This window comes from Simochromis diagramma, unplaced genomic scaffold, assembly GCF_900408965.1.
Source record: "Simochromis diagramma unplaced genomic scaffold, fSimDia1.1 OVJJ01000419.1, whole genome shotgun sequence".
NCBI lineage: Eukaryota > Metazoa > Chordata > Actinopteri > Cichliformes > Cichlidae > Simochromis > Simochromis diagramma.
Genome location: NW_024387244.1, coordinates 491963 through 519819, shown reverse-complemented (window position 1 = coordinate 519819; position 27857 = coordinate 491963). Strand labels below are relative to the sequence as shown.

The window sequence follows — 27857 nt, the reverse complement described above, 5'->3', positions numbered from 1 at the left end:
TTCAGAGTGAATAATACAGGATATCATTTCACAACAGTAACACAACGTAGTGCTTATACTGAGGTGCATCTGCGGTGCCTCACCTCCTTTACTCACATCCTCTTTACTGGAGGATCTGGAAAAGAGTTTGGTCAGACTTGAGGCTGACGCTCTCATTCTCTTCCTTAGAGACATGGTGGGTGTATCAGGCTTCATGATCTCGCCCAGAGTTGGTCCTAACTCCGTGTCCTCCAGATGGGAGTAGGAATGGCCAGTCCAGGATTGCCTGCGGAAGATGTTAAGCAGTCCCAGTTTTGGTGACCTTCCTGTAGGTGGTCGAGCTTCGAGGGCTGGAGCAGATGCGTGCCTCTGGAGCCCGTGACCCTCTTTCTTGTCCCGGGCTCTGGGAGGCCTCTCTGGAGCCTGCAGAGAAGAGAGGCTGGGACTGGGGCTTGGCATTAGCGGCGTCCCCAGCTGACCTCTGCTGTTTGTGGACAGGTTGGGATTGGAGCGTGTGCGATTACGTGGTGGTGCCCGGGGAAACGAGCTTCGGGGTTTTACTTCTTGGAAAGAGCGAGGCGATGGTGCAACGAGGCGCTCACCCTGATCATCATATCCATCGCCGTCTCCTGATCTGTATCTCCCTCTGAGACGACCGTGACTCAGTTCTTCACTGGAGCCGAGTCTACTTGAAGACTCAGAGCCACCATGCTCCAAAATAAAAGACTCAGCCAGAGACCCCTGGGAGCCAGCAAAGTCATCTCCCTCCGTCTGTGCTTGGTCCAAGCTCGAAGGAACAGAGGCTCCTCTAAAAGCCTGCCTCACCTGCACAGGAGTGACAGAGCCTCTTCTCGTGGCTCGCTGAGAATTTGGGATTGTCAGCAAGTTTGTCCCGGCCACTTCATCGTCTGTGAAATCTTCCTTTAGACTTTGCGACCCTTCTTCTTCACCGGCGTTCGCACGTTTGGGTGAAGTGGGAGACCGACGTGAATACTCATCTAGAGACCTGCTCCTTCTGTGAGGTGGTGCGTTAGCATGGGCAAAACCCACCCCGCTGTCAAACGAGCAGGACTTCTGCATTGCGGTCTGAACGGATGCCCGTCTCTGGCCACGGCTGGTCTCCGTCTCATCCTCCACATATTCAATAAGAGGCTCGTTGAGGCGTCCTGAGAAGCTCCTCCTGAGCGGCTTGCGACCCCTCTCCTGCTTCTTAGCTTGAAATTTGTCCCTTAATGTCATGTGTCTGGCAGACAACGGCGAAAGCTGATGAGAGTTGCTATAAAAAGTGCTTCGGATGACGCTTCCCCGAGGAATACGACCTCCGTCACTCCCTGAACCCTCGTCCCCATCCGACAGGTAGAGCGATGGACTGCTGTCCTTGCTGGACCGACGTTCCCTCTGAGGTGTCCTTTGACACGATACTTCCGACGATGCGACCGATTGCCTGCTCATACTCCGCTCTAATACAGTCCTCCTTCCTACTATCTCCCCATCCTCTTCCTCGCCTAGTGTCAAATCCCCTTCCTCTTCTCCATCCCGGTGGAAGCTGGGAAAAGGATCTGGGATCTGTGCTCTCTCCATTAAAGGATCATAATCTTCCTCAGTTTCCTCTTCCTCTTCAGTCTGGCTGCAGTGCTGGAAAAAGTCCCAGGAGTCAGCCTCGTCATACTCCGACGAAGAGCCACTGCTCGGGGAGGTACTGCTGTGTTCTTGGGGCTCTCGGGGCACCGTCACTGCCGTCTCCCTGAGAGGAGCATCTAGTAGCTCAGGAATGGGCCTCAGCGTGAGCACCGACCCAATGCATGTCAGAGAACGCTGAAGAGAAAGAGAGCACACTCAGACAAAGATGTTTAACACTACAGGAAACCATTGGGTATTTCCTTTGTATCCAGGCAGGTGTTACAGCAGGAACTCACCTGCCACTTCCTTTTTGAAATGAAGGCTTTCAGACTCCTTGTATTGATTTCATCCGTGTCTTCTCCTGCATGTTCATCCTGACAACAGTCCCAATGTTCAGTAAGTTTGACATTCACAGTTTAAAGGTAACACCTGATGATATGACCTCACCTGGATCCAGTCATGGCCCAAGCACTCAAAGGCAGACGGTCGCTTCCTAGGTACAGAAACATCAGAGACATTCTCTGTTTCACCTTAAAGCAACTGGATCCAACATAATGAAGCTATAAGAAGCTTAGCAGCGTTAGCATCACTGACACAGGGTACTTTCTGTCATTTGCACATAACTTTAAAAATATCTCACGAGCCCACGTAAAACACCAAAAGCGCTTCCTTACTCTGGGTCAGGCTGAAGGAGCGTGTGGAGAAAGTTCTTGGCTTCCGGGCTCCTGTACATGACATCAGGGGCGGCCCAGTTCAGAGTGCCCTCCCCCACCCTCAGCAGTGTGGCGCGGTCAGTCTCGCCCACAAAAGGGCACCGACACACCAGACTGTCCAGATAAAGTTTAAGAGTCGTTACATTTTTGGATGTTCTGTGTTTTTAAGATTTCAAGATTGCTTTCAAAAGGCGGAGATACATACCAGAGAAACGCAACAACCCCCACGGCCCTGACAAGACAGAAATCATTCAAACGTTTTGTTACGGGCAGAACTTTTGTGCACTACTGCAAATAATCGTTTACTTTTATTTAAATCTCCGTATAAAACTAGAGGGTTGGTTCTGCATCTGGATGTAGAGAAATATACAGTATTTGATTTATATCTAAAATACATGTAGCCGTTAAACTCACCAAATATCAGTGGCCACAGTTACTGGTTCTTGGTGAACAATTTCTGGGGCAACAAATTCAGGCGTCCCAAACATGCTGTACTGGTGCCTGGATGTGTCTATTTCCTGGCAGAAGCCAAAGTCACAGATTTTGATCTCGTCTCTTGGGGGATACACCATGAGGATGTTTTCAGGCTAAAAGGAAGAAACATGAAAAAGAAACTTCGTGAAAATAAATCCCAGAGTAAATAATGCAATGCTGACAGCAGCAGAGCGCTCACTTTAATGTCCAGATGCAGGATGTTCATGCTATGAATGTGACCAACTCCCTCCAGAATTTGCTGCATGAATGACTGAATCTGAAATAAGAAGACACAACACGTGTCATGCACCTTTTCTGCAAGACTCAAATCATTTAATAAAGTAAATTAAATATACCTCTTTTTCTGAGACCGATCCTTTCAGTAATAAATGATCCAGAAGCCCGTGAGAACAGCAGCTAGAAAAGCTGTTAAAGAACTCACAGCTTCAATATGTGGTCAAACACACAAATTAACTGTAACACGTAAGAGGTAGGATACATTTCTGTGATCAGCACCAAGGTGCGTCTGGTGCAAAAGAAGTCCAGCAGACAAGCCACTCGGGGGTGAGCGAGGCGGGACAGCAGGTCCCTCTCCTGGAAGGCCCTGGTCCGAGTGCTGCTCCGCAGAGGCAGAAACTTGGCAGCAAAGACTTCAGCGGTCCTTCTGTGGACGACGCGCTTCACTACTCCGAACGTTCCCCTAAAACACAGAAAGATGATTTACTGCACATGAAATCTTGGCAAAGATAATGCTAAAGAGAAAATGCAGATTCACCTTCCGATTTCATCGTGGACGTCATAGACGGAGAACAGCTTCCTTCTTTTTCCCAGCTCCAGCTCTCTCTCCTGAAACTCCAGGAGTCCTGCAGGGAAAAACTAAAGCTGCAACTAACTCCAGCGCTGGAAACAACAAACACATGCTACAGCGACGAGCAGCCCTTTGGTTATTTTGAGCTCCCGTGTTACCTTCTTCTACTGTCAGCTCAGCCTGACACGATGCATAACCAGAGTTGTTGTGAGCGAAGCAGGCGTACATCCCACTGTCCTCACCCTCGGTGCACACTATGGTTAATGAGCAGCGGGCACCATGTTGTCCCATCCTCACATTCTCATTGGCTGCAAGCTCCTCTTCATCCTATTAATGTGAACCAGCAGTTTCATTTATAAATAAGCTTTCAGATTGAAACCAGCGGTTTGTGATCTTAGAACAATGTGATTCCCTGTTACAACGTTTGAAGAGTTGATATAGACCAAAAAATCCGTTTAGAAAACAACTCAAAAAGCTCTGCTCATACCTTGTACCACTTTATCTTAGGTGCTGGTCTTCCTGTGATGATGGCTGTAAATGTCGATGGGTGACCCGGCTCTACAAACAGGTCCTCGATGGGTATCTGGATAGAGGGAGGAGCTAAACAAGAAATTTGATTAATGAGCTAATCATGTAAAATGTGATATTATTCTGCATGTTATGAGTAGGAGGCAAGAATACCATCTGCAATTTCTTGTATTTGCTCTGAGATGTAGATCTCCTCTTCTTCCTCGAGGTAACACATGGGCTGCTGTGCTGCTGGATCGGCTGACGTGGGGGCGTAAAGACTCACTTCAGCACCACCCTCAGCGCTGGAGACAAACATTAGATTAAGGACACAGTTATTACCAGAGATGGGCAGTAACGCGTTACTGTAATCCGATTACTTTTTTCAAGTAACGAGTAAAGTAAGGGATTACTATTGCAAAAACTGTAATTAGATTACCGTTACTTTCCCGTAGGAACGCTGCGTTACTGCGTTACTAAAACTGTGATTTTTTTGCGAGAATGTCTCATGACAGTGACGTAAGCGAGTGCGACGTTCGTGACAACAGCTGTGTGCAGATCAACAATGGATAATGCGTGGGAAGAAAACTTCTTTTTACAGCAAAAAAACCCCTAAACTTCCAAACAAGCACCGAGTAGCTACGACGTAATGGGAAACTCACAGAGAAACTCGCGGATTCTTCCACTGACCGCGGCACACCTGCACCAGGGTAAACCTCCGCCTACCCCACTCCTGCTTTACAGGTGAAAATAGAGCAACAGGACCGCTGAGTCTGTGACTTTATTTATTTTCTGCTGTGTTTTACTTGCATCTATTTGAAAGACTGAGTGTAAACACAAAAGATATTTTATTTTATGTGCTGGAATGTGCAGAAAATAGGTTTAAATGTTAAACTAATTTCTTCCAGTCAGAGAATGTTGCATATAATTAAATTTTTGCTTGATGCATAAAGTTAAAAGATTAAAACTAATAAAACAAGTTTTAAAAAGAGACTTTTCCATTTGATTACATTTTGTATGATGGATTATGCAGAAAAAGTAGAATTGGGCTGAAAGATCTATCACTTTATCACCTCTTCAGGTTGTAAATCGTGTTTTTAAAAAGTAACTAAGTAACTAAATAACTAAGTAATTAATTACTTTTGAAAATAAGTAATCAGTAAAGTAACAGGATTACTTTTTGGGGGAAGTAATCAGTAATTAGTTACTGATTACTTTTTTCAAGTAACTTGACCAACACTGGTTATTACACAGTAAATGCTTAAAATCCAGATCTAGTTTCACAAGCAAACCATTAAACAGAGACAAACACATTCAAAACATGATCGGGATTTAATGTGGAAGCGAATGTCAGTGCATAAAGCTGAACTTACTGTTCAGGACTTTCGGGAGGAAAAAGCATCCTTGCAATAGAAGTTGGGTTGAAATCAGCCTGTAACCATTTCTTCACAAATGCAGCAGACCAGCCCTCTGAGTCGGGATCTACGAAGATCAAAACCAACTCAGACAGAAAACAATGGCAGTAATTATATATTTCAAAGGATTTTACTCTTATTAATAAGTTGAAAAAGGAGACACGTAGGGTACATTACCTTACAGCGCAGGAACAGCAACAATGTGCTGTGATCCTTACCTTCAGCCTCTGGGTTGGATCTTACCAACCCACCACATCAACAGGACATGGACACATGCCCCCTGCTAGACGGGCGCAAAAGTGACACTTGCCCAGCACATGACCATCTTTTGTTCATAGGAGTGAAGAGTTAGCTGGGCATGCGTTGGCAAGAGGAGAGAGGAGGATGCTGAGTGGTTATTTGTTATCATGACAATGATGACTTACATGGAACTGTCCATGTGAGGAACCTCCTGCTTTAGGACCAGTACAGGGAAGATGAGAAAATACGTAAGTTACGGACAATGGAAGGACAAACATGGCGTCAACAGTCCAGAAAATATAGATATACTCAGATCGTACATGGTATACTTACACTGATTGCTCTATTCTACTGTATTGCTCTGCTTTAAGTGTGGATTCTGTAGCAAAACTAGCAGAGTTGGAAAATCACTGCATAATATTCAGTAACAGCTACTTCCAAGCTTTGTATATTTATCTGTTTAGTTTGAATCCATGCCTTCTGTGAACAGTGGAAATGTGATGAAACACACAAAACGTTGCATACGGGGTCTTCTCATGGGATGCTGTGGAGTAAGGTATGGTGTCTATGTTGAATGGTAGCCACTAGATCCCATCGTTATGGCAACAGAACAAATGTTAGCTTTGAGAACACCATGTGACCCTAAAACATTTCAGACGTCCCATACATGCAGAGGGTGACGTACTACAGATCTACAGTCAGTTATTAGAGAAGATCAACAATGACTCAGGTCTGAGGAGCTTGGAAAGAAAAAAGCGTCTGGACTTTCACCTCTCATCCGAGAAGCTTCCTCAGTTCTAGGGTCAAATGGTGGAGAGTCCCAGATTTACACACCTTGGCTCATGCGATTAGGTGCAGGATCATTAGGGGGTCCATGTCCCTCTTGGTGTCAGGGTCCTGGGTCGGAGTGACCCAAGGTCCCGGAGCAGTTATGAATTATATTATTATTATTATTTTATATATATTTTGTTATTGCTGTCCCTGGTTCTCCCTGCTTGTAGATATATGTGTGTAGGTGTGGCCCCGGCAAGTGATTGGCCACACCTGAAGTCCGTGACACACCTGCAGCTGATCAGGCCTCGTCGGAGGAGCTACTTGAGAGTGTGGTGGAGCTCTCTCCGACGCGGGATCATTGCGTGAGACTCCAAGTCAGTGTGTTAATCCAGGAAGTACTGATCATGTTTGCCCGCAGGGGTCAGTGTCTAACGGCTGCTTCCATTGTTCTCCCCAGGAGGAGCGTGGAGAGGAAGGACAGCACGCACAGGGTGTGCAGAGTCACGACAGCAGGGGAGCACGAACACGGACGCCACACGGGAGACACATCTTGGGGAGCACGGGGATTAATTGTGCATCGATATTTACCACACTGTAAATAAACGCACTGCTTATACACAGAGCACCACGCCTGGGTCCTCCTTTCCCCACATCCCCACGGTTTGCCCTGCCAAACCGTGACACTTGGGGGGACACTCCCACAGGGCTTAAATCTGGGACTCTCCACCATTTGACCCTAGAACTGAGGAAGCTTCTCAGGTGAGAGGTGAAACGTCTTCAAGCAACTTAAAGAAGTCCAGGCGCCTTTCTTTCCCAGCTCCTTAGACTCCGATGACCTGGATGACTGAGAAGCTTCACAGACAATGACTCAGGTTTTAGATTAGTATTAGAGAGGATGAGATATTTATGTGCAAGTTGTTTTTTGCTGGAAGATGGTAGTTACAGATACTGAGATGGTATGGATATGAAGTGTGCATTTTTCATGACATGCCAAATAGGAAATGGGTTGATGGTGAATAAATGTTGACGTGGTTTTATCTCGTGTGATATATGACAGTTAATAGTTAGGATTTTGCATTTGCTGCACAGTGCAAATGGAAACTGCATCAACTCTGTGGCATGCAGCTACAGTGCAGACTACACCCAACGCCATAATCCTTAGGAATCTAGTGACAGCTGGTAGGGTGGTTGGAACTATTCATGATGTGAGTGTGTGTGAAACGGGGAAAGGAAAACGTGAGTAAAGTCTGAAAATGGTGTAAACTTGATCAAATGAATGAAGGGTGGAAAGGTGAAACTGATCCAAACTGTTTGTAGTGAAGGGAAGAGATGTCACATGGTGTGATGTAAGAACAGGGTGACTGGACAATGGCATGTGCTTCACCCTTTCTCCAACGCAGCTGAACTAGTGACAGTGTGACCCCCACCCACTTAAAAAGGCTCTTATGGGTTCCCATCCTAGGTGGAGGATGTTAACTTCATTGGCTGTGACTGTCATACCTTTAGGAGGTAAGTCCTGTGATTGGTCATTCTCGCGGTCAGTCGGGGGGACATAGGCGGGGCATAAACCTGCCTTGCACTTGACGCCACCAAGTTCATTCCAAAGCTGAACAAAATAAAACATTTTCATACATAATCTCAAAGGCAGAGCTCTGACATTAGTGACACCAGCTGTGTTCACACATGGACGGTGTTTTATACCTCACACTCGTACTGCCCAATATCTGCTTCAGTTGCCCTGACGACGGTCAGAGACAGGATCCCGCTCCGTGCATCATTCATAATCAAGTATTTCTGCTGGTCAGTCAACTCTTTGCCATCCTTCAACCACCTGTCAAGAGCAAGCAGCGCTGCATTCAGAAACACAATAGTTGCAAAATCGTAAAGCGACTACAGCGGTCAGCTCTGCGCTGCGATACCTAATTCTCGGTAACGGAGTGGTGAATGTGGAGCAGGAGAACTGGATGTCCTCTCCTTCAATGAGACAAGCACTTTCCAGTCGACTCACGAATCTGGGTGGAGCTGGAGAAAAGAAGCATGAAAAGATCAGGTTTAGCCTAGAAACAACCAAAAGCAGCAGCTATTATATTAATATTATAAGAGGTAAGTATTCACACTACAACCTGGGTTTGCCTCTTATTTGGAATTTTATTTTATTTAATAACTGTACAGTACTCTGTTTATAGTAACCATTGTCCTTGATGTAAATATGTAAGAATAAAACTGTGTATGTTTCTGTCCTGTGTCCTGTTTGTTTGTATATGTGTCTTTCTGGCTGCTGTTACAACCAAATTTCCCCTTGTGGGACAATTAAAGGATTATTCTATTCTATTCTATTCTATTCTATTCTATTCTATTCTATTCGAGTAACTCCGGAGCTCTCAGGGGAAATGTTCTTACCCTACACAACGAAAGAGTTTGTAGGCAACATTAAAGTTGGATTTATGAAACGTGCATAACGGTGTATGTTGTTGCATGTTAGTAAATCAAAATCATTCAGACACAGCAGCGTTGTGATCAGCATACTATCTGCATACTATCTGCATACTGCCCCGCTCCATTTCTCTGCAGAAAGAAGCACAGATGTGAAATGGCAAAACTGGTGACTATGCTGTAAGAACGAAGCCCGCACCTCTCAGACAGGGAATAAGGTCAGACTATAGAAAATTACACAATGCTGTCTGAGGTCCAAGGAGTAAGACGGAAGAGGTGTAGCTTTTCAAAGTGTTTCGACTGGAGTGACGAAACATTTAAAAATAAATCAATAAATAAAAAGCGACGAATATGATTTCCCCTGAGATCACTGCGGCTTAAATAAAAAACACAAAGTTGATACGAAAAAGCCCAACAGACCACGAGAAAGAAGAGAAACAGGTGGAAGACACGGACAAGGTGCCGTGTGTCAACCTAAAAACAAAAACTCACTACAATGAAAAGAAAGATCCAAATTCTCAGCATCAAGAAATCACGCTGCCGTGATGGAAGTCATCCTGAAGAAAGGTAAGAATGTTTAAGCTATGATAAAATAAAATAACGAATAGGGGAATATGTTTAAAGTACAAAGGTTAAAGGCTACATCGCTACATTTAGTAATTTGTTTAATTTACATTTTTTCTTTTTGTTGCAATTCTGTGCATTTTGTTGCTTATGCTGTTTTTTAAAAAAAGGACATTTTTGTAAATAATAACCAAAAGGCAATAATAAAAACAATAATTATTGTTGTTGTTGTTACTTGTAGAAGTAATGGTGAAAGCAGTAGTAGGTGTAGTAGGTGTAGTATTCATTTTAAAGATTTGTGTTTAAATTCCTGAGGCAACCAAGAAGTTGTTTATTTGTTTTTTACGTCTAAATGTGTTCCTAATATTGATCAATCATGGATACGTGTGTGAAACAGTCGCGTGATTTACGCACAGATTTGTTTGTAAGTAAATCAGCATCACAAAACTTTATTAATCGCTGAGAAATTATACAAAGTAGTTCCCTGACAACAAGGAGAACCAAAACTTTCTCGATCCACATGTTTGAAAAGACAAAACAAACACTAACATACAAAGTAAAAGACAAAGAAAAAAGTAAGAAAAAGTTAAAGTAAGGACACAAAAGCAGCAGCAGCTGAAACAGGCTGCGTGCCGCCTGACGCATGCGCACATATCAATCGAGCCCCAGTGTTAGCATAGCTTAAACTCGGATTGGTAACTCACCCTGCACCACCACCTTAGCCAGAGTGCCAGCTCTGCCCATGAAGCTGGTAGCGTAGCACGCATACTCTCCAGAGTCCTCCGCAGTGAGGCTGTCCAGGATGAGACTGCAGGAGCCCGACCGGTCTGCGGTGATGATGTGACGTGGGTCGTCCTCCAAAGGAAGGCCATCTAGGAGGAAGGGATCAGGATCCAGGTAGGTTCATCACTGTGACCATAACACTCAATTATGTGGTGATAAACTCGTCTGCTATTCTGGACACTGTCTCCGTGACATGTCACACAAATACACGTTTTCTTTTCTTTTTAGGAACACAGTAATACCTGAAAGTGAAACCACCTTTTTGGGTTGTCTTCATGCATCTCAATCATCCAGGTAAGTAAATCTCCAAAAGTTGATTCTGTTCTTCTGGACGTAGCGTTTTCAGTGGGAGAAACGTTTCGTCATCATCCAGGTGACGTCTTCAGAAGAGAATTTGCATAATTAAGATGAAGGAACTGACCTCCCAGCCCATTGTTCCTTCAGTGGGCTGGTTTCAGTCATCATATGTACTCTTTATAAGATTGAAACCTGCAGTCAGCTGAGACTGAAGGAGTCACCTGGATGAGTGACCAAACGTTTCTCCCACAAAACGCTGCGTCCAGATGAACAGAATCAACTTTTGGAGACATTGGGTTGATTTTTAAAGTGGAAAAGGTGAAATGCAGTTTTATACCTAACATGAGTTTAGATGACAAAGGATTGGCACGTGATGAAGTGCGCAACAAATTTACAAGACAACCCGATATAAAAACAAGAAAACACAAATGTATTAAATGTTGGATTAACCATTACAGAAGCATAAAAATGATGCTGGTACTTCAGGGCCGTCATGGTACATGTGGTCGTCTAATAAATGTGTTCAGCACAGTATGTAAAAGTTGGCTTAACTGTCAGTTCTTCATATAAGTCAGAGTTACTTTGAATGCAAAATGTGGATACACGACGACATAAATAACAAGATATGTATGCGAATGAGGGCAAATAATCTGATAAAACATCAAACAGATGCAACCATGTGAAATATAATTTTCTATTATGTGTCTATTTTCAAACCTTTGAGCCAGCTGATCTCTGGTTTTGGAGATCCTGACACTTTGCAGGTCAGCTTGATTGTTTGTCCCATCTGTGATGTGCAGTCAGACAGCAGTGAGCCAAACACTGGGGGACCTGTGGATGCAAACACACAAATATACATCAAGCACACGGCGTAACTGGACCCATCAGTTTATCTTTGACTGTTTATCACTGAGATAACTTTTAATCCAGCGTTTCAGAACTGAATGTTGCCGTGTTAGGTTAATGAATGAAACAGTATTTAGTTTTATGGTTTTATCATAAAAATGTTCGATGTTCAGTACCTGGACTAACAGACTTACTGTTAGTAGGCAGGCTGGAACGTTGCTGTAGCTCCTTCAGGTCTTTAAGCCAGGACAGTTTGAGCAGCGTGGAGCTGCCCTGCAGCGTGTACCTCCTTATGGAGCCTCTGTGTTCATGCCACAAGCCCCAAGACCTTTCGTCTCCACCCACAGTCTCCTTTATTTCCACATCATTCAGCTGGAGACAATGAGGAGGACGAGTAAGTGGGAGGACGACATGAAGAATAGGAAAAGCAGTAAGTGTACGGCGTGGTGCGACGCAGAACGACAAATGACCTTACCTTCATTTTGTTCTTGAAGGTGTAGGTGTCTCGGTTCATGCTGGTGTCTTTTTTCAGTTTACACAGTACAATGCATTCCCTGAAGAGAAAGACTTGTCTCTGATGCCCTCTAGAGGGGGTCTTAATTTCTGGAGTCTCCTCCAACACTGTGAAGGATCCCTAAAGAGAAGAAGACGTGAAATCATTTGTGCGTTTCTGCACAACTAGAATGTTACGACAGTTTTTTTTGGTTTGCTTGTTTCATGCTGGAACCAGATCTAAACTGTATATAAGTCATTTTTGCCCACCTGACGCACGGGCTCGCCCAGGGCAATAAGAGGAGCCGGGTAGTTCTCAATCAGAGACACCTTGTGCAGGTTGTCTGACCTCCAGGGAAGGCAGGACACCAAAGAGAAAGCATCCTCCAGCAGATAGCAGCTCTGGCCACTCTTAGCTTTATTCTTGATTAACTCCTGCAGGTAAAAAGTTGAACTTTTCATGTGACACACTTTAAAGAAGATTAGCCCTAATAGCCTTAAATGTTAAATGGTATTAAATCTATATGCTGACCTTTAGTAAAGCTTGGTAAGTTTGAATTCTTTCCACTGGTTGCTGGAGGAATGTAAGGACATCCATAACAGCACCGTCCAGCTTACCAGCTTCTGGTAACTCCTGAAATATGCCAGGAAACAACAACACATTAGACTGATGTAGTAATCCTGCTCTCCACACCTTTGTTTCAGCAGCATTAAATGTTTATACTTGAATTCAGTTGTGAATACCTTGAAAAACTGTTGGATGGCCTTGTCAGCGATGCAGGCCTCTGCCTGAGCTTGACCCACCATGTAGTGCAGATACTTCTCAAAGTCTTCTCTGTGTTTGATCAGATGCATGGCCACGTCATCATCCGTGGCACACTCCCTCAACCCAGGAAGGACACACCTGAGAAAACACGAGTTCTGTTACTGTGATTTGACACGTTGATGCGTTTTGCCTTTGATCTAGCACGTGTGTATCACCTCTCGTGTAACAACACGATGTCTTTGATGTTCCTGAAAATGAGCTCTTTCTGGTTGAGGACATTAACGGGGACGCGGTAGCTGGAGTCCAGAAAATTTAGCTGCTGAGATATAAACATCTTCATCTCTCTCACAAACTCCTCCTCTCCGTCAATCAGGCCTTGGATCAACTGACTAAATACACAGGGAAACAAATAGATTCATCACAGAAGCCAAGATGTTATTCAGGACCAGCTGTGATGACCAACACCAAAGTATCGTAGAAGTGCATGAACATACATGAAATATGTATACATGTATTTACTCTGACACAGTTTAATCATCATCAGTATAAGTCATCCAGTATCCCAATACTAGTAAAGCTCATCTGGCAGTATGACACACCTCAGGCCTCTCCTGTACTCTTCTCCTGTACATCCAATTCCATCAAGATCCTCTTGACGTGCTCTCAGCTGAGGGAAGGTCTCCTGTTTAAAATGACAGTCATAACTATTAAAAGCTCATTTTTTAAATCCTCAACGTCTTTGTTGATATAATAATAAACTAACAGTATAGATTTTCAACATGCTTGTCATGCGGATGTCTACATCCCACCTTTCTCTTCTTCTCCAGGTATGCTGGACACAGCCATCCTTGCCGAGCAGGGTTGGTTTTGGTGGGTTTGGTCCTCACCAGCCATCTGTCAGGATGAACAGAGTCCAGGACCTCTACAAACTGGCCCTCCTTCAGAATAAAACTCTCCTTACTGCCACTGTTAGGGCTACAGTGAGCTCGAGCCACATATATTTCAGACGTCTGAGGAAGAAAACAGCAAATACATTATTTATGCCTCAGCTGGGACGTGTGCAATATTATTTTGTCATACAGTGACTTTATCAGATTTGTTCCACTGATGCTTAAAAAGGACATAAAAATAGACGATAACGTGCATCCAATCAACATAAATCACCTCTCGTCTGTCCTCTTCCCCCTCCGACTCAGATCCAGAGACGGTGCTGTCCAAGGGCGTGTGGGCACGATGTTTTGGAGATGGTGTCCTCATTTTACTGTCATGGACCCCTAAACATTTGTAATAGAGGATACCTTCAGTACACCTGCTCAGAAAGATGCATAAATAATATATTAAATAAATAACCTTGCTGACCTTTGATCTTTAATAGCGTCTTCGGAGGTTGGGTTGTCTCTTCGTTATCATCCTTCGGAGCTGCTTGTTCTGTTGGTTTTGGTTCTTCCCTGTGACAATATTCATATTTTTGGCATCTTTACAGCCAAACAAAATGACATTCATAGAATAAATCAAATGTTTTATCTGGTACCTCAGTGTGATTGTGGAAATCTCAACAGGTTCCATCATATCGGGAGCTGTGTCATAATCGGAGGGACTCGACACTGTTGAAGGCAGAGTAATGAATCATTAGTGCTTCAATGTGACCCAGTCAAGTTTTTAAAGCTAAGTCACTCACTGGAGCTGGCAGCCATGACAGAGGACCGTCTCCTCTCTTGGGGGGTCCGCTGAGGCGCATGCTCTGTCAGCGTGTAGGCCTCCCACAGCGACACGTTCATGCTTTCTGCATAGTCCTCTGCTGACGTGGGCACCTGCGCTTGACTCGGTGGCAGATTCTCATTCTGGTCTTTGGGCGGGGCTGCGGGCTTTGTTGGGGCGAGCTGCAAAGGAGTAATGGCTGCAAGAGGTGGGTGTACGGGCTTCTGTGCCACAGGAGCAGGCTGGGGGGTTTGCACCACTGTTATGTTTCCATTGTAGGAGGTCACACCAAACTTATTGACCGCCTCACAGGTATAAATTCCTCTGTCGCTGTTTAACAGGTTCTTGATCACAAGTGTGCATTCTCCATCATCTGTGGTCGTAATCCTGCATCTCTGGTCGTTGCAAATTTGTTTGCCGTTTCTGAGCCACCGTACTGCGCTGGGCTTTCCCTCGACAACACACATTAGTGTGAGCGTACCGTGAAGATCTGCTGTCTGGTTCTTAAAAACCTCTTTAAAAACAGGTCGCATGTCTTTACGCGTCTTGAAGCCTTTGAAGGCAGCCTGGATCTTGACCGCAGCCTCTTGCATTTGTGGTTCATCCTCGGTGCTGATATCGATCTCCGGCGGAGACTCCTTCAATGGTTCTGTCGTCTGGAGTGCAATCTCAACAAAGGGTTCGTGGGGCTGGACATCCCTGTGGGCAGCTGGTATCTCAGTCAAAGCCTCTGAGAAAGTTTCATCTTCAGAAATATAAAGGAGGGGAATGTCTTCTGCCACCTGTGTTTGTTGTTCTTCCTCCCTCCTCGTTGGCTTCACTGCCAGTCTCACGTCCTGGTCCATTTCCGGTTCTTTTCTCATGGGTTGAACTGGCTGTTTTAATGGAGGGTTGGCAGGCTGCTCTGTTTCCTCAGTTGCTGACTGGTTCCTCTCAAATGCTGGTTTCTCTTCGGCCTGTTTTATTAACGGCTTTAGAAGCTGTTTCATAGGTTGGTCTTGAACTTTTACCACTGCTGTTGTTGGCTCTTGTTCCTCTCGATCCGTCTCAGTGTCCCGTGATACTTGTTTTTCTACACCTTTTACTTTGCTTTTTGTCCTCACAGGAGGCTTTGGATGAGTAAACGGATCTTCCTTTTCTACCGGCCGTTCTGGTTGTTCAGTCGGCTCTTTTTCTGGCTTTGTTCCTCTCTCTGACTCTTTGGACACTTGTTTATTCAGACGATCTCTCTGTTTGCTGTCTTCTTCAGAATCGATCTGTGTCATCTTTAACATTGTAGGAAGGATCTCCTCACCATCCTTCAGTAAATACTTGATTGGTGGCTTTCCATCTGTCAGTTTTCCTTTAGATCTTGTTGGTGGTTTCAAAGGCTCTCCTTCTGTCTTGTCTAGTTCACCTTCATTTTCTAAAGATTTCATATTTTGATCTTTCATTGATTCTTTGCTAATCAACCCTTGCAGTGGTTTCACAGGAGACTTGTCATCCTGGCTTATCGTTCCTACTTCTGCAGCTGGATGTTTCTGCTTCTCCTCAACTCCACTTGTTTTTGCCAAATGTGTTTCTAGTTGTTCGGAGCTGTTTTCAGTTCCACGTTTCTTTTCTTTTTGTTTCCTTTGTTCAAAACATGTTTTATCCAAAGCCCTGTCTGATTGAACTTCTTCGTGGTCAGCTTTAGCTAATTCTTCAGTATGTCGTCTTGTTTGTTTCATCTCCGGTAAAGCATCAGTTTCTTTTTCCAAATGCCTAGCTGGCTCCTCGACCTTCCCGTCAACCCTATAGTCTGTAGTCTCCTGTAGTCTCACAGGTTTATCAGCTTTCTTGTTCACCTCCCTGTCCTTCACTTTATTAATCTGTCCATGTGCTGCGTTCTGTGCACCATCCGTGCCTTTTTCTACAGCTCTTGCAGACTGAGTGTCCTTTTGGACTTTATCATCATGCTTCAGCGCAGACGGTCTGAGGTCAAAAACAAGCTCTGTGTCTTTTTCTGAATTTGCAATTGATGCTTTTCTTGCCCTCTTTTTAGGCTCAGGAGGAGCTGGTTTACCCTCTGGGACCACTGGTCTCTGCGTCTCCTGAGCAGGAGTTGTTTCTTTTGCCTGCGGCATGATTGTTGGAGGTTGTGCCTCTGCTGGAGTCGGTTGTTGTCCTGGACAAAGGAAATGGACATGAGTGTGTTTACCTTCTTGTAACCTCGCCGATCAGCAATAAATCAACATACCTTTTACTTGCACCATTGCAGTGGTCTCTATGCTTCCTGCCTGACAAGAGTAGTTACCACTGTCTTCAGGTTTGAGCTCATTGATGATCAGCTGCAGGAAGCAGCCGTCTTGCTTCATCTCGTACTTCCTGCTGGCCCTCAGTGGGAGCTTGTTCTTTCTCCACTGTATTGATACGCTGGGCTTAGACAGCTCACAATACAGGGAAGCTGTACCTCCTGCTTCAGCCTCTATACTTTCTAATTCTTTGTTGAAGAATGGAGTGAGCTCTAGGTGGGATAGAACAGCCCAACAAATAGTTTGATACAGGGTCAACTAAGAAATACAGAATGCTACGATTTAGCTTACATAATGCTAAAGTGCCACAAGTGTTCAGAAACTGATATTAAGACTCCATGAATGCAGCTGAAATGCACACATGCACAAACCTTTCACTGTTACAGCTGCGCTGGTCTCTGCTTTGCCTGCTTGGCACGTGTAGCTGCCGCTGTCTTCCACTTTGAGTTCCTTAATCAGCAGCTGCACGAAGCAGCCCTCCTGCTTCATTTCATACTTTGCATTCGGTCTCACCAGTAGCCCGTTCTTCTTCCACTGCACCATAACTCCAGGTTTAGACAGTTCACAGGAAAGGGAAGCCATGCGTCTTTCTTCAACTTCCATGCTATGTAAACCTCGCTTGAAGAATGGAGGGAGCTCTGAGGTGAGGAAGGAAGGTAACGCTATGTTTTTAATATGTAGCTCATAGTGAACAATGGACTATGTACAAGAAGATGTAATAGATTGTTTTACTGTGTAAATGTCTGCTGTGGATGAGTTTAAAACCAGTGTACAAACCCTTTACTGTCACAGTCCCACTGGTTTCTGCACCTCCAGCTTTACAGGTGTAGCTGCCGCCGTCCTCAGGTTTAAGATCTTTGATGTGGAGCTGGAGCAGGCAGCCGTCCTGCTTCATCTCATACTTCCTGTTGGCTCTTAATGGTGTGTTGTTTTTCTTCCACTGCACTGACACCCCAGGTTTAGACACTTCACAGTGCAGGGCTGCTGTGCTTTCCTCCTCGGCTTCTATATTTTGTAATTCTCTCTTGAAGACAGGAGGCAGCTCTGGTAAAATAGGCAAGGAATTTAAAATTCATAATGTATAAGGAGCCACGCTAATACATCACTAACTATATTTTCTCTTTAAACTACAAATATTTCAAGTGTGTGAGTTAAACAAACTAAACTAAAAGACTATGAATAACAAATAATAGGACAGGATAGAATAACAGAAGGCAGCACTAATATCAGAGCTTTACCAAATGATTGGGGAAAAGTCAGGCTTTTCTCGCTGCACACACCTTTCACTGTCAGAGCTGCAGCTGTCTCTGCAGCTCCTGCTCGACACGAGTAGCTGCCGCTGTCCTCGGGTTTGAGCTCTTTGATGTGGAGCTGGAGCAGGCAGCCGTCCTGCTTCATCTCATACTTCCTGTTTGCTCTCAGAGGCAGCTTGTTCTTCTGCCACTGCACTGATAATCCAGGTTTAGACACTTCACAGTGCAGGAAGGCAGTGCCTCCTTCCTCGGCAGCCACATCTTTCAAATCTTGTTTGAAAACAGGCGGGCGCTCTGGAGAAAAAGTCATCATACATACAGGATACATACAATACTTCAGGCATAAACAAAAGTCGTATAAAATATCTTTTCAACAGCTAATGTAAGATAGCAACATACAGAATGAAACGTGTGTGTGTTTGTATGGTGGATTCTGTTTTGCATACCTGTCACGGACACTTTTGCAGTAGTTTCAGCCGTCCCTGCTTGACACGTGTAGCTGCCGCTGTCCTCGGGTTTGAGCTCTTTGATGTGGAGCTGGAGGAGGCAGCCGTCCTGCTTCATCTCATACTTCCTGCTGGCTCTCAGAGGCAGCTTGTTCCTCTTCCACTGCACTGATATCCCAGGCTTGGACAGCTCACAGCACAGCGATGCCGTACTTCCCTCCTCTGCCTTCATATTCTGCAGCTCTTTTTGGAAAAATGGTGCAAGCTCTGCAAAAAAATAGAGGAAGTAAAGGTAATGAATAAAAATGTTCCTGGATTACCCAAGTGATGTTTTAGACGTTAAAATCTCCTGAAAATATACCAAATGCAAATCTATAGTTTAACGTACCTTTTACTGACAGATTTGCACCAGTTTCTGCGTTTCCTGCTTGACACGTGTAGCTGCCGCTGTCCTCGGGTTTGAGCTCTTTTACATGAAGCTGGAGGAGGCAGCCGTCCTGCTTCACCTCATACTTCCTGCTGGCTCTCAGAGGCAGCTTGTTCTTCCTCCACTGCACTGATATCTCAGGCTTGGACAGCTCACAGCACAATAAGGCTGTACCTCCTTCCTCTGCATCTATGTTTTGTAATTCTTTTCTGAAAAAAGGTTGAAGCTCTGGCAAAAATAAGAGGTTGAGGGATTATCATTAAAAGAAAAATTAAGGTAAGGGCAAATAAGTTATAGAAAGTACATGTGATGTAAAAAGATGACTAAAGTTTGCTCCACTTGTGTTTAACAAGTATAGATGATCAAAAGTAATTTTAAAGTAGCTCCCAGTGATCAAGGGCTTGTGAACACTAACGTTTACCATGTAACTGGCCATAATCACAGACCTTTCACTGTTACAGCTGCAGTGGTCTCTGCACGTCCTGCTTGACACGTGTAGCTGCCGCTGTCCTCGGGTTTGAGCTCTTTTACATGAAGCTGGAGGAGGCAGCCGTCCTGCTTCATCTCATACTTCCTGCTGGCTCTCAGAGGCAGCTTGTTCTTCCTCCACTGCACTGATATCCCAGGCTTGGACAGCTCACAGCACAGCGATGCCGTACTTCCCTCCTCTGCCTTCATATTCTGCAGCTCTTTTTGGAAAAATGGTGCAAGCTCTGCAAAAAAGAAGATGGATAGAAAGTAATGAACGAAAATGTAGAAATGCAGAAACGATTTCTACTCAGATATTAACGATGCTGTAAAACAAACCAAGCAAATCAGCCATTCACACACCTTCCACTGACACATTTGCGCTGGTTTCTGCACTTCCTGCTTGGCATATGTAGCTGCCACTGTCTTCAGGCTTGAGCTCCTTGATGTGAAGCTGTAAGCTGCAGCCCTCTTGCCTGATCTCATACTTCCTGCTGGCTCTCAGAGGCAGTCTGTTCTTCTTCCACAGCACTGACACTCCAGGTCTGGACAACTCGCAGTACAAGGAGGCTGTACCTCCCTCGTCAGCCTCCACACTTCTTAATTCTTTCTTGAAGAATGGAGGAAGTTCTGGAAAATGTGTTAAAAGGGAGAAGAAAGTCCTTTTGAAAGGTTTTCAGTGATGTCACACCATCACCACGCATTATGTTTCTGCAACTGGGAGGATGCTAACACAGTAACACTTCACACACCTTTCACAGACACAGTCGCACTGGTCTCTGCACGCCCTGCTTGGCACGAGTAGCTGCCACTGTCTTCAAGTTTGAGCTCCTTGATGTGAAGCTGGAGGAAGCAACCGTCCTGTCGCATCTCATACTTCCTGCTCGCTCTCAGGGGCAAGCTGTTTTTCTTCCACTGAACTGGAACTCCAAGTTTGGACAGCTCGCAGTACAGGGTGGCTGAAGCTCCTTCTTCAGCTTCCACACTCTGAAGCTCCTCCTGGAAGAACGGAGGAAGCTCTGGGGGAAAAGGACAGAAATGGGAATAGTTTAAGAAGAACGCCTCACCGTACGTGCTGATCATAAGATTGTTTAGCTCATTGCCCTGAAGTACCAGTGACGGCAAGTTTGGCAGTGCTCTGCATATCTCCTGTATCACAAGAGTATACACCAGTATCCAGGGGGTCGACGTCACGGATGAGCAGCAGGTTGACTTTTCCGTCCTTGCGCATCTCGTATTTATCACCATTTTGAAGAGGAACGTGGTTGCGTTTCCAGGTAACCAAGGTGGTGAGGTCAGAGATGGTGCAACTCAAAGTAGCCGTCTCGCCCTCCATGACCACTGTGTCTTTGGGCTTCTCCTCCAATAAAACTAGAATTTGATATCAAATCCCAGTGATCATCAGGGGGTACATAACTTTGAAGCATTTTATTAGTTTTTACTTAAATACACCCTCTCTGCTGTATTCTTATGCTCACCTTTAGGCTTAGGAACAACCAGCAGGCGTGCAGAGGTCCTCTCCTCCCCGACCACAAAAGCAACCGTGCCCGTCTCCTCAGGCGTTGTCATGGTGAGGACCAGTCGGTGCTGGCGGCCGCGACACGTCATCTGGTTCATCTCGTTCTTCTGCAGAGGGCTGTTCCCAAGCCACCAGACGCCCTCGCTCACGTCTGCGTGGCTCAGCTCGCACACAAACACCGCGTCCTCTCCCGCTGTCACCGTTTTGTCTTGAAGCTCTGTAACGATCCGAACGCGCTCTGTGGAGGAAGCAGGAGCTAGATACAGCTTCAGCAGAAAAGGGAATTTGATACGTTTATTCACTCAACTCAGAAGGGTCAGCTCTGGATTTCGTGTCATGTAAATAAATGAGCCCAATACTTCAACAAATAATGACATTAGACTGCCATATACACCCACCCCTGACAATCAACTTGGCAGTGGTCTTTTTGCCCCTGGTGATGCAGCTGAACTCCCCAGCATCCTCCAGATGCAATTTCTTGATCTGCAGAGTGTGACTGGGGCCTTTCTTTGTCACGATACAGCGTTCTCCTTCTTCCACCACGGTGTTGCCCTTCTTCCACGTTACGGGCACATTAGGACTGGAGACTTCACAGGAGAACAGCACAGACTTCCCCTCCACCACAGTTTGGCTCTCGAGTTCCTTTTCAAAGAACACCGATGCTGCCGCTGCGTGAAGAAAGAGATATTCAGATTACTTTTTTAACAAAGAGGCGATGATCACAGTGTGGTGGGCGTGGCTTGCGCTGCCGTGCAGGTGCGTCCGCCTTACCTGCACGGCATCCACAATCGTGCCCCGCCGACTTAAATATTGTACTGGGTCCTGTGTTTGTTGTTGTTGGTTGTGTGTTATGTTGAGCTGGCAGCGGCAGAGCTGCAGCTCTGTGCGTGTCGTGAACGGCAACCTTGAGTTGTAATAAAGAGATGCTTGAAAGCATGAACGTGCACCGGGTCTGCTGTGGGTTTGTTACAGTGGTGCCGAAGCCCAGGAAGGGGACGCAGCAGACCCGCGACTGGGCCAGCCGGGGAAGGAGCTGACCCAGATGGCGGCTGAGATGGTGGCCACACAGCAGGAAGAACTGGAGGACCTGGTTAAGCGCCGCATGCAGAGCGAGTCTGGCGGCTCAGATCCAGTCCTGGCCGACATCGCCGCCACCCCCACCGTCATCCCTCGAATGCATGGGAGTGGCCGACGTCCGGAATGTTCTGGCGCCCCCAGGTTGCAACCAGCCAGGACGCAGCCTGCCGCCGCACCCATCCCCACTCCTCAGGTGGGAACGGCTTGTACCCGGCCAGGGCCTGTTGTTGCCTTTTCCTGCTCCCTGGAGGAGGGCCACGAAACAACCACTGGGTCCACCAACAGCTCACCCACCTGCTCAGCCCGAGCCGGAGGTCAGCACACGGCGAGCACGGGGGGAACCTGCCAAGCCGTCGCTGGAGGAGGAGGCGGAGCGCGAGGGTCCATGCCTGACGGGTGACAGGAAGGAAAAAGAGGAGCTGCGCGGGGGTTCACGCCTACTTGTGGAGGAGGCGCGTGAGGATCCGTGCCTGCCGGTGGTCGGGGAGGCGCATGAAGGTCTGACCCTGACAGAGGCGCAGTTCTCACCGGGGTGGTAAGCGGTTCAGGAAAGGGATAAATTAATGGGTTCATATCAATTGTGGGATTGTGGTTCCACAAATACAACTCCAGCATGTTTAGTGCACAGTTATGCAGCGCAGGTCGGGCCTGAAGGATAAGATTTCAGTCTTGGCAGGGGATCAGTCCGACAGGGCCTCCACTCCTGGCCGCCGCCAGGCACACAATGCACCCGACCCCTACGGTGCCTCCTGCTGGTGGTGGGCCTGCAGGAGGATGGGCCCTGTGTCCCCTTTTTGGGCTGTGCCCGGCCGGGCCCCATGGACTAAAGCCTAGCCACCAGACGCTCTGCCTCGGGCTTGGCTCCAGAGCAGGGGCCCTACCAGGGGGCAAAAGCCCCCAGACAACATAGCCCCTGGGTCCAGGGTAGCAATTCGCAATAAAATGCAATAAAAAAAAAAGTAAAATGTTCGAATACCTCTCACGTTGACTTCAGCTGTCGTCTTCTGCTCCCCGAAGGCGCAGCTGTACTCGCCAACATCCTCTGGCTGGATGTTTCTGATGGTCATCTCAGCTACCCTCCCCTTCAGCATCATCTGATACCTTCCTCCATGATAAAGCTGGTCCTCCCCCTTCCACCACTGCACGGGCACCCCGGCCCTGGATAGTTCACAGCGCAGGGACACGTTGCCTCCTTCAGGGGCCTCCTGGTTCTTCAGACCCATTTTGAACGTGAGCGGGATAGCTGTGGATGTGGAGTAGAAAATCGAATTTGAAGTCTAACGATCAGGAAAGAACACATTTCACTTGGTAAACGTAGGCTTTAGGAGCATGAATGAACCAGACACTTTCACATCTACACTCTTGGCTTACGTGTGATTGTGACATTGGCTGTAGTCTTGACATCTCCATAGAAACAGCTGTAGAGGCCGCTGTCCTCCAGTTGTGCGTTTTTGATCGTCAGCTCCATGACGCTGTTTCGATTTTTCATCTGGTACTTGAAATTATTCCTCAGCAGCTCTTCTCCTTTCCGCCACTCCACAGCAAGGCCAGGCTTGGACAGCTCGCAGCTCAGGGTCAGGCTGTTCTCCTCCTCCACCTGCTGGTTCCTTAGCTTAGTCTTGAATGTGACCGGCGGCGCTGCAAGAAGCACCAAAGAGGAGTTATGGAGTTATTTGACTTTTATAAAAGTTCATTCTTTCAGATTCAGTGTTTCTAGTGTGGGAGCTGGGTTTACCTTTAACTGTGAGCTCAGCAGTGGATTGGCTGTCTGTAGTCTTGCAGGTGTATTTGCCAGCATCGCTCTCCTCCACGTTGTTGATGATCAGCTTGGTGACGCGTCCCTCCTGTTTCATCTCGTATTTGTATCCAGGCTTCAGGATCACTCTGCCTTTCCTCCAGTCCACCGGCGCTCCGGGTTTGGAGAGCTCACAGCAGAAAACGCCACCGTCCCCCTCCCTCACCTCCAAATTCTCAACCTCCTTTGTAAATGTAACAGGAAGTGCTACAGAAAAGAAAACAAAGTGAGTGAAATCTGAAATTACAAGTCATTTTCTAAATCTGCCGTGGTTAGTAGGAAGTGCTGGGTGTGTTTCTCCTGTGGTCATTCCCAGCTGGACAGTTTGTATCTCTACCCCAGCTGTAGTGAAGCTTACCTCTTACTTTGATGACAGCTGATGTCACAACAGTCCCAACAGAACAGCTGTACTCGCCAGAGTCTGCCAGAGTTAAGTTTCTGATTAACATCTCCGCCACTCGGCCTTCTTGCTTTGTTTGTATTTTTTCTCCCTCTTTCACCAGTTGAGCGTCTTTCCTCCACTCCACGGGGACTCCAGCTTTGGAAAGCTCACAGCGTAAGGTCACGCAGCCCTCCTCCACAGCTTCCTGGTTCTTCAGTTTCTGCTTAAAGGTCACTGGTATTGCTAAGGAGTGATAGCCAGAAACATTACAAAAACATTTGTAGATTCTTAAAGCTTAATTATAAATGGCCTGTATTTGTATAGCACTTAGTCCCTAAGGACCCCAAAGCTTTACACATCCAGTCATCCTTCACACACACTGGTGATGGCAGCTACATTGTAGCCACAGCCACCCTGGGGCGCACTGACAGAGGCGAGGCTGCCGGACACTGGCGCCACCGGGCCCTCTGACCACCACCAGTAGGCAATGGGTGAAGTGTCTCACCCAAGGACACAACGACCGAGTCGGGGCTCGAACCGGCAACCTTCCGATTGCAAGACGAACTGCCAACTCTTGAGCCACGATCGCCCCGTGAACGATGTTGCTGAACGCATCTCACCAGTAACAATTGTTGTTGCCGTGGATTTTATCTCATCACAAGTGCAGCTGTAGGTGCCGCTGTCCTCGGGGAGGCTTTTCCTGATGTGGAGCTCGTGGATGCAGCCGCTCTGCTTGATCTGGTATTTGTCTCCGTTTGAAAGGACAGTGTCTCCCTTTGTCCACTGCACGGGGACCCCAGGCTGGGACAGCTCACAGCACAGTGTAACAACACCGCCCTCCTGCACCTGAATATTCTTCAAGTCTTGAAGAAATTTGATGGGCCGCTCTAGAAAAGAGCAGAGGAGACATCCTGAAATGTACTTCAGCTTTATGCTTCTGTAGCTCTGGCAGGTAGACACTGAGATGAAGTCAATGACATATAAAATAGATTTAAACAAAGATATATGTATATACTGCGTCATTTTTGAGTCACCATACTTCTGTTCGTCATCTTCATCTTTAAATGTTGCTTTATGACATTCAGGATGCTGGAAAACTGCTACAGTGAAAGCAGCAGCGCTCACCATTCACTCTGATCTCAGCTGTTGTCCTCTGTTCTCCACATATACAAGTATAATCTCCACTGTCCTCCACACAGAGGTCTGCGACCTTCATCTCCACCTGCAGGTCCTTTTTCCTCATCTGGTACTTGTCTCCATTCTTCAGCAGCTCTCCTCCTCTCCTCCACTCCACCGCGGACGCAGGTTTGGTGAGCTCACAGCGCAGAACCACACCGCTGCCCTCCGTCACCTCCTGATTGGCTAGCAGTATCTTGAAACTAGGCGGTAACTCTAACGAAAACCAAGAGCCACAGAGAACATCACGTGTCGCGCACTAAAGGGATGTGATTTTAAAATACATAAACAATTATTACAGATAAAATTAAAGGTCACACTGAAATCCATAAAGCATAGGAGGGTTGTTTATGGTACAACTTCAGCAATGAGTGGAAAACACGACTACAGGTGGAGAAATCCAGTATCCACTCTGCTACAAAGCTACTACAGAGGAGACGCGGGTATTCAATATGCGCTATAATGGATTAAACTCTAATCCATTATATTCCAGGCTGTGTTTGTCTCATGATGCCTGCATGAGACAAATGATGGACTGCTGCTCATAATAAGATTCAGGAAGCTTTGGCTTCAATGATGCAGGACTTTACAGTAGAGGACACACTGTGACACAAACTGGGTGACGACATATGGAAACATGAGTGGGTTCACACAGTGATGACGGTCTACTTAGTTCATTTTGACTATTTTGTGGCTGACCTCTTTGACGTCTGCGCTTGGGTGACTCTGTTAAATAATGACATCAAAATTCAAAAAGAAGGAAGAAGAGTGCTTCATGAAATCACGATCAGATGTCGGGGGTGCGTCTCACCTACGACTGTGAGCTCAGCAGTCGATTGGCTGTCTTTAGTCTTGCAGGTGTATTTGCCGGCATCGCTCTCCTCCACGTGGTTGATGACCAGTTTAGTGACGCGCCCGTCCTGTTTCATCTCGTATTTCTCTCCAGGTTTCAGAACGACTCTGCCTTTCCTCCAGCTGACTGCAGCTCCAGGTTTGGAGAGCTCACAGCAGAAAACGCCGCCGTCCCCTTCCTTTACCACCAGGCTCCGGATCTCCCGTTTAAATGTTACAGGAAGTGCTGTTGGAAAATGGATCTTTTTTTGGTGATTGAATGGATTTGTGCTGTTTACACCTACCCGCTGTATTTGTTTCTTATTCAGTCTTTATTTCTGCTTTTTCATGTAGCACAGAGGTTAAATAGCCAGGACCGATGCAGTTAAGGTCACAAACTGATTTAAACGTACGTTTCACTTTGACTTCAGCGGTGGTTTTCTCATCTCCTGTGATGCAGCTGTATTTTCCTGCGTCTTCCGGTTGGATGTTTAAAACGGTCAGTTTAGCCGTCTTTCCTTCGAGCTCTGTGCGATACTTTCCCCGAGATCCCTCCTCAGAGAGCAGCTGCCCCTGCTTCTGCCACTGAATCGGGACTCCCTTCTTTGACAGCTCACACTGCAACGTCACGCTGCTCCCTTCTTCGGCCACCTGACTCTTCAGGCTCACCTTAAATGTCGCAGGGATCGCTGTCAAAGCAGGCACATATATTTTTATATGTGTGAAGTAAAACAAAGGCAAGAACGAGACAAATATGATTTACAGGTCAAAGTTCAGTGAAAAGACATTTTTCTCAGGTCTCTGTGCAGTACGTTGAAAAGCAACGTTTACCGTCACTGCTTCCACAGAGATAAAGAAGGTAAGTAGCAGCCAGGTGATGTGCTTAACGAACTGATCCTCAGGAAGTGTGACCGACAGAAGCAGAAACGATGGAAGTTTGCTAGTGTGAGCGTTCGGGTCTGTGACACCTGAGCAAAGGTCAGACTGTGCAGGCCTCATTTAGCAGGGCTAAGTAATAACGAGATGTGGCACCGAGAGTAAACTCACCAATAACTTTAACCGTAGACTTTGTCCTCTGCTCTCGGCACACACATGTGTAGACACCGCTGTCCTCTGGTACGGCATCTCTGATGCTCAGCTCCAGGACCGAGCCCCTCTGTTTTATCTGGTGCTTGTCTCCGTGCTCAAGCAGATCTCCTCCGAGCCTCCATTCCACTGGGACACCAGGTTTAGAGATCTCACAACACAGCGTGATGTTGTGTCCTTCCTCGACTTGTACATTTTTTAGCTTTTGTTTGAAGACGATGGGAAGAGCTGAAAGGCAAAGTAAGTGGACGAGATAAGTGAAGCCCCTGAAAACAAACATGCAGCACGTCCTTCTTTCACGGGTCTGCTCTGAAATTCACTGAGGTAATTAATTAAAGCCGTAATGTGTGGGTTTCAAATGTGTGACTGCCTGTACCCGCCAGATACACAGAAAACACTAGAACACAAGTTACCATTAACAGTCAGAGTGGCGGTGGTCTCCACGTTTCCACAGATGCACGTGTAGATGCTGCTGTCCTCGGGGGTCGCATCAAAGATCCTCAGTTCGACGAGCATGTCTCTCTGTCGTACGTGACATTTCTCTCCATTTCTAATCGGTTCATCCCCGCCTTTCCTCCACTCCACCGACTGACCGGGTTTGGAGAGCTCACAGCGTAACGTGGCAGTGTTGCCCTCCTCTATCAACACGTTCCTCAGCTTCTGCTTGAAGGTGACTGGGAGAGCTGAGAAACCCATTAAGACCAGATAAATAATC

At 46.4% G+C, this 27857-nt stretch overlaps 1 protein-coding gene and 1 long non-coding RNA gene across 8 annotated transcripts in view; one reads left to right on the top strand and one right to left on the bottom strand.

Moving 5' to 3' along the window:
* The window catches only part of obscna (obscurin, cytoskeletal calmodulin and titin-interacting RhoGEF a), a 40239-nt gene that overhangs the window by 4048 nt on the left and 8334 nt on the right, over nucleotides 1–27857 (bottom strand). For 5 of the 7 annotated variants that reach the window (XM_040052731.1, XM_040052730.1, XM_040052732.1 and 2 more), the window contains 54 exons: nucleotides 27556–27825; nucleotides 27104–27370; nucleotides 26470–26745; nucleotides 26037–26303; nucleotides 25925–25951; nucleotides 25175–25441; nucleotides 24670–24936; nucleotides 24026–24292; nucleotides 23608–23874; nucleotides 23244–23510; nucleotides 22849–23115; nucleotides 21194–21463; nucleotides 20755–21033; nucleotides 20390–20647; nucleotides 20029–20295; nucleotides 19640–19906; nucleotides 19255–19521; nucleotides 18770–19036; nucleotides 18382–18648; nucleotides 17921–18229; nucleotides 17460–17726; nucleotides 17054–17320; nucleotides 16628–16894; nucleotides 14390–16555; nucleotides 14243–14315; nucleotides 14071–14159; nucleotides 13876–13985; nucleotides 13521–13721; nucleotides 13311–13393; nucleotides 12927–13100; nucleotides 12690–12849; nucleotides 12478–12579; nucleotides 12216–12380; nucleotides 11929–12087; nucleotides 11648–11825; nucleotides 11325–11438; nucleotides 10232–10399; nucleotides 8450–8552; nucleotides 8232–8361; nucleotides 8031–8136; nucleotides 5475–5583; nucleotides 4276–4406; nucleotides 4082–4194; nucleotides 3753–3921; nucleotides 3562–3649; nucleotides 3286–3486; nucleotides 3143–3203; nucleotides 2986–3063; nucleotides 2727–2899; nucleotides 2518–2544; nucleotides 2274–2426; nucleotides 2047–2092; nucleotides 1896–1973; nucleotides 84–1794 (listed from right to left, as the gene is read on the bottom strand). In XM_040052731.1, the coding sequence (XP_039908665.1) occupies nucleotides 84–1794; nucleotides 1896–1973; nucleotides 2047–2092; nucleotides 2274–2426; nucleotides 2518–2544; nucleotides 2727–2899; nucleotides 2986–3063; nucleotides 3143–3203; nucleotides 3286–3486; nucleotides 3562–3649; nucleotides 3753–3921; nucleotides 4082–4194; nucleotides 4276–4406; nucleotides 5475–5583; nucleotides 8031–8136; nucleotides 8232–8361; nucleotides 8450–8552; nucleotides 10232–10399; nucleotides 11325–11438; nucleotides 11648–11825; nucleotides 11929–12087; nucleotides 12216–12380; nucleotides 12478–12579; nucleotides 12690–12849; nucleotides 12927–13100; nucleotides 13311–13393; nucleotides 13521–13721; nucleotides 13876–13985; nucleotides 14071–14159; nucleotides 14243–14315; nucleotides 14390–16555; nucleotides 16628–16894; nucleotides 17054–17320; nucleotides 17460–17726; nucleotides 17921–18229; nucleotides 18382–18648; nucleotides 18770–19036; nucleotides 19255–19521; nucleotides 19640–19906; nucleotides 20029–20295; nucleotides 20390–20647; nucleotides 20755–21033; nucleotides 21194–21463; nucleotides 22849–23115; nucleotides 23244–23510; nucleotides 23608–23874; nucleotides 24026–24292; nucleotides 24670–24936; nucleotides 25175–25441; nucleotides 25925–25951; nucleotides 26037–26303; nucleotides 26470–26745; nucleotides 27104–27370; nucleotides 27556–27825 (13380 nt within the window). The remainder of the gene's footprint in view (nucleotides 1–83; nucleotides 1795–1895; nucleotides 1974–2046; nucleotides 2093–2273; nucleotides 2427–2517; nucleotides 2545–2726; nucleotides 2900–2985; nucleotides 3064–3142; nucleotides 3204–3285; nucleotides 3487–3561; nucleotides 3650–3752; nucleotides 3922–4081; nucleotides 4195–4275; nucleotides 4407–5474; nucleotides 5584–8030; nucleotides 8137–8231; nucleotides 8362–8449; nucleotides 8553–10231; nucleotides 10400–11324; nucleotides 11439–11647; nucleotides 11826–11928; nucleotides 12088–12215; nucleotides 12381–12477; nucleotides 12580–12689; nucleotides 12850–12926; nucleotides 13101–13310; nucleotides 13394–13520; nucleotides 13722–13875; nucleotides 13986–14070; nucleotides 14160–14242; nucleotides 14316–14389; nucleotides 16556–16627; nucleotides 16895–17053; nucleotides 17321–17459; nucleotides 17727–17920; nucleotides 18230–18381; nucleotides 18649–18769; nucleotides 19037–19254; nucleotides 19522–19639; nucleotides 19907–20028; nucleotides 20296–20389; nucleotides 20648–20754; nucleotides 21034–21193; nucleotides 21464–22848; nucleotides 23116–23243; nucleotides 23511–23607; nucleotides 23875–24025; nucleotides 24293–24669; nucleotides 24937–25174; nucleotides 25442–25924; nucleotides 25952–26036; nucleotides 26304–26469; nucleotides 26746–27103; nucleotides 27371–27555; nucleotides 27826–27857) is intronic. The other 2 variants (XM_040052734.1, XM_040052733.1) reach the window with 2 other exon arrangements.
* On the top strand, nucleotides 10307–13647 carry LOC120747107. Its single transcript, XR_005699037.1, has 3 exons — nucleotides 10307–10424; nucleotides 10539–10604; nucleotides 13539–13647. It is a non-coding gene; the product is annotated as an uncharacterized LOC120747107 (long non-coding RNA).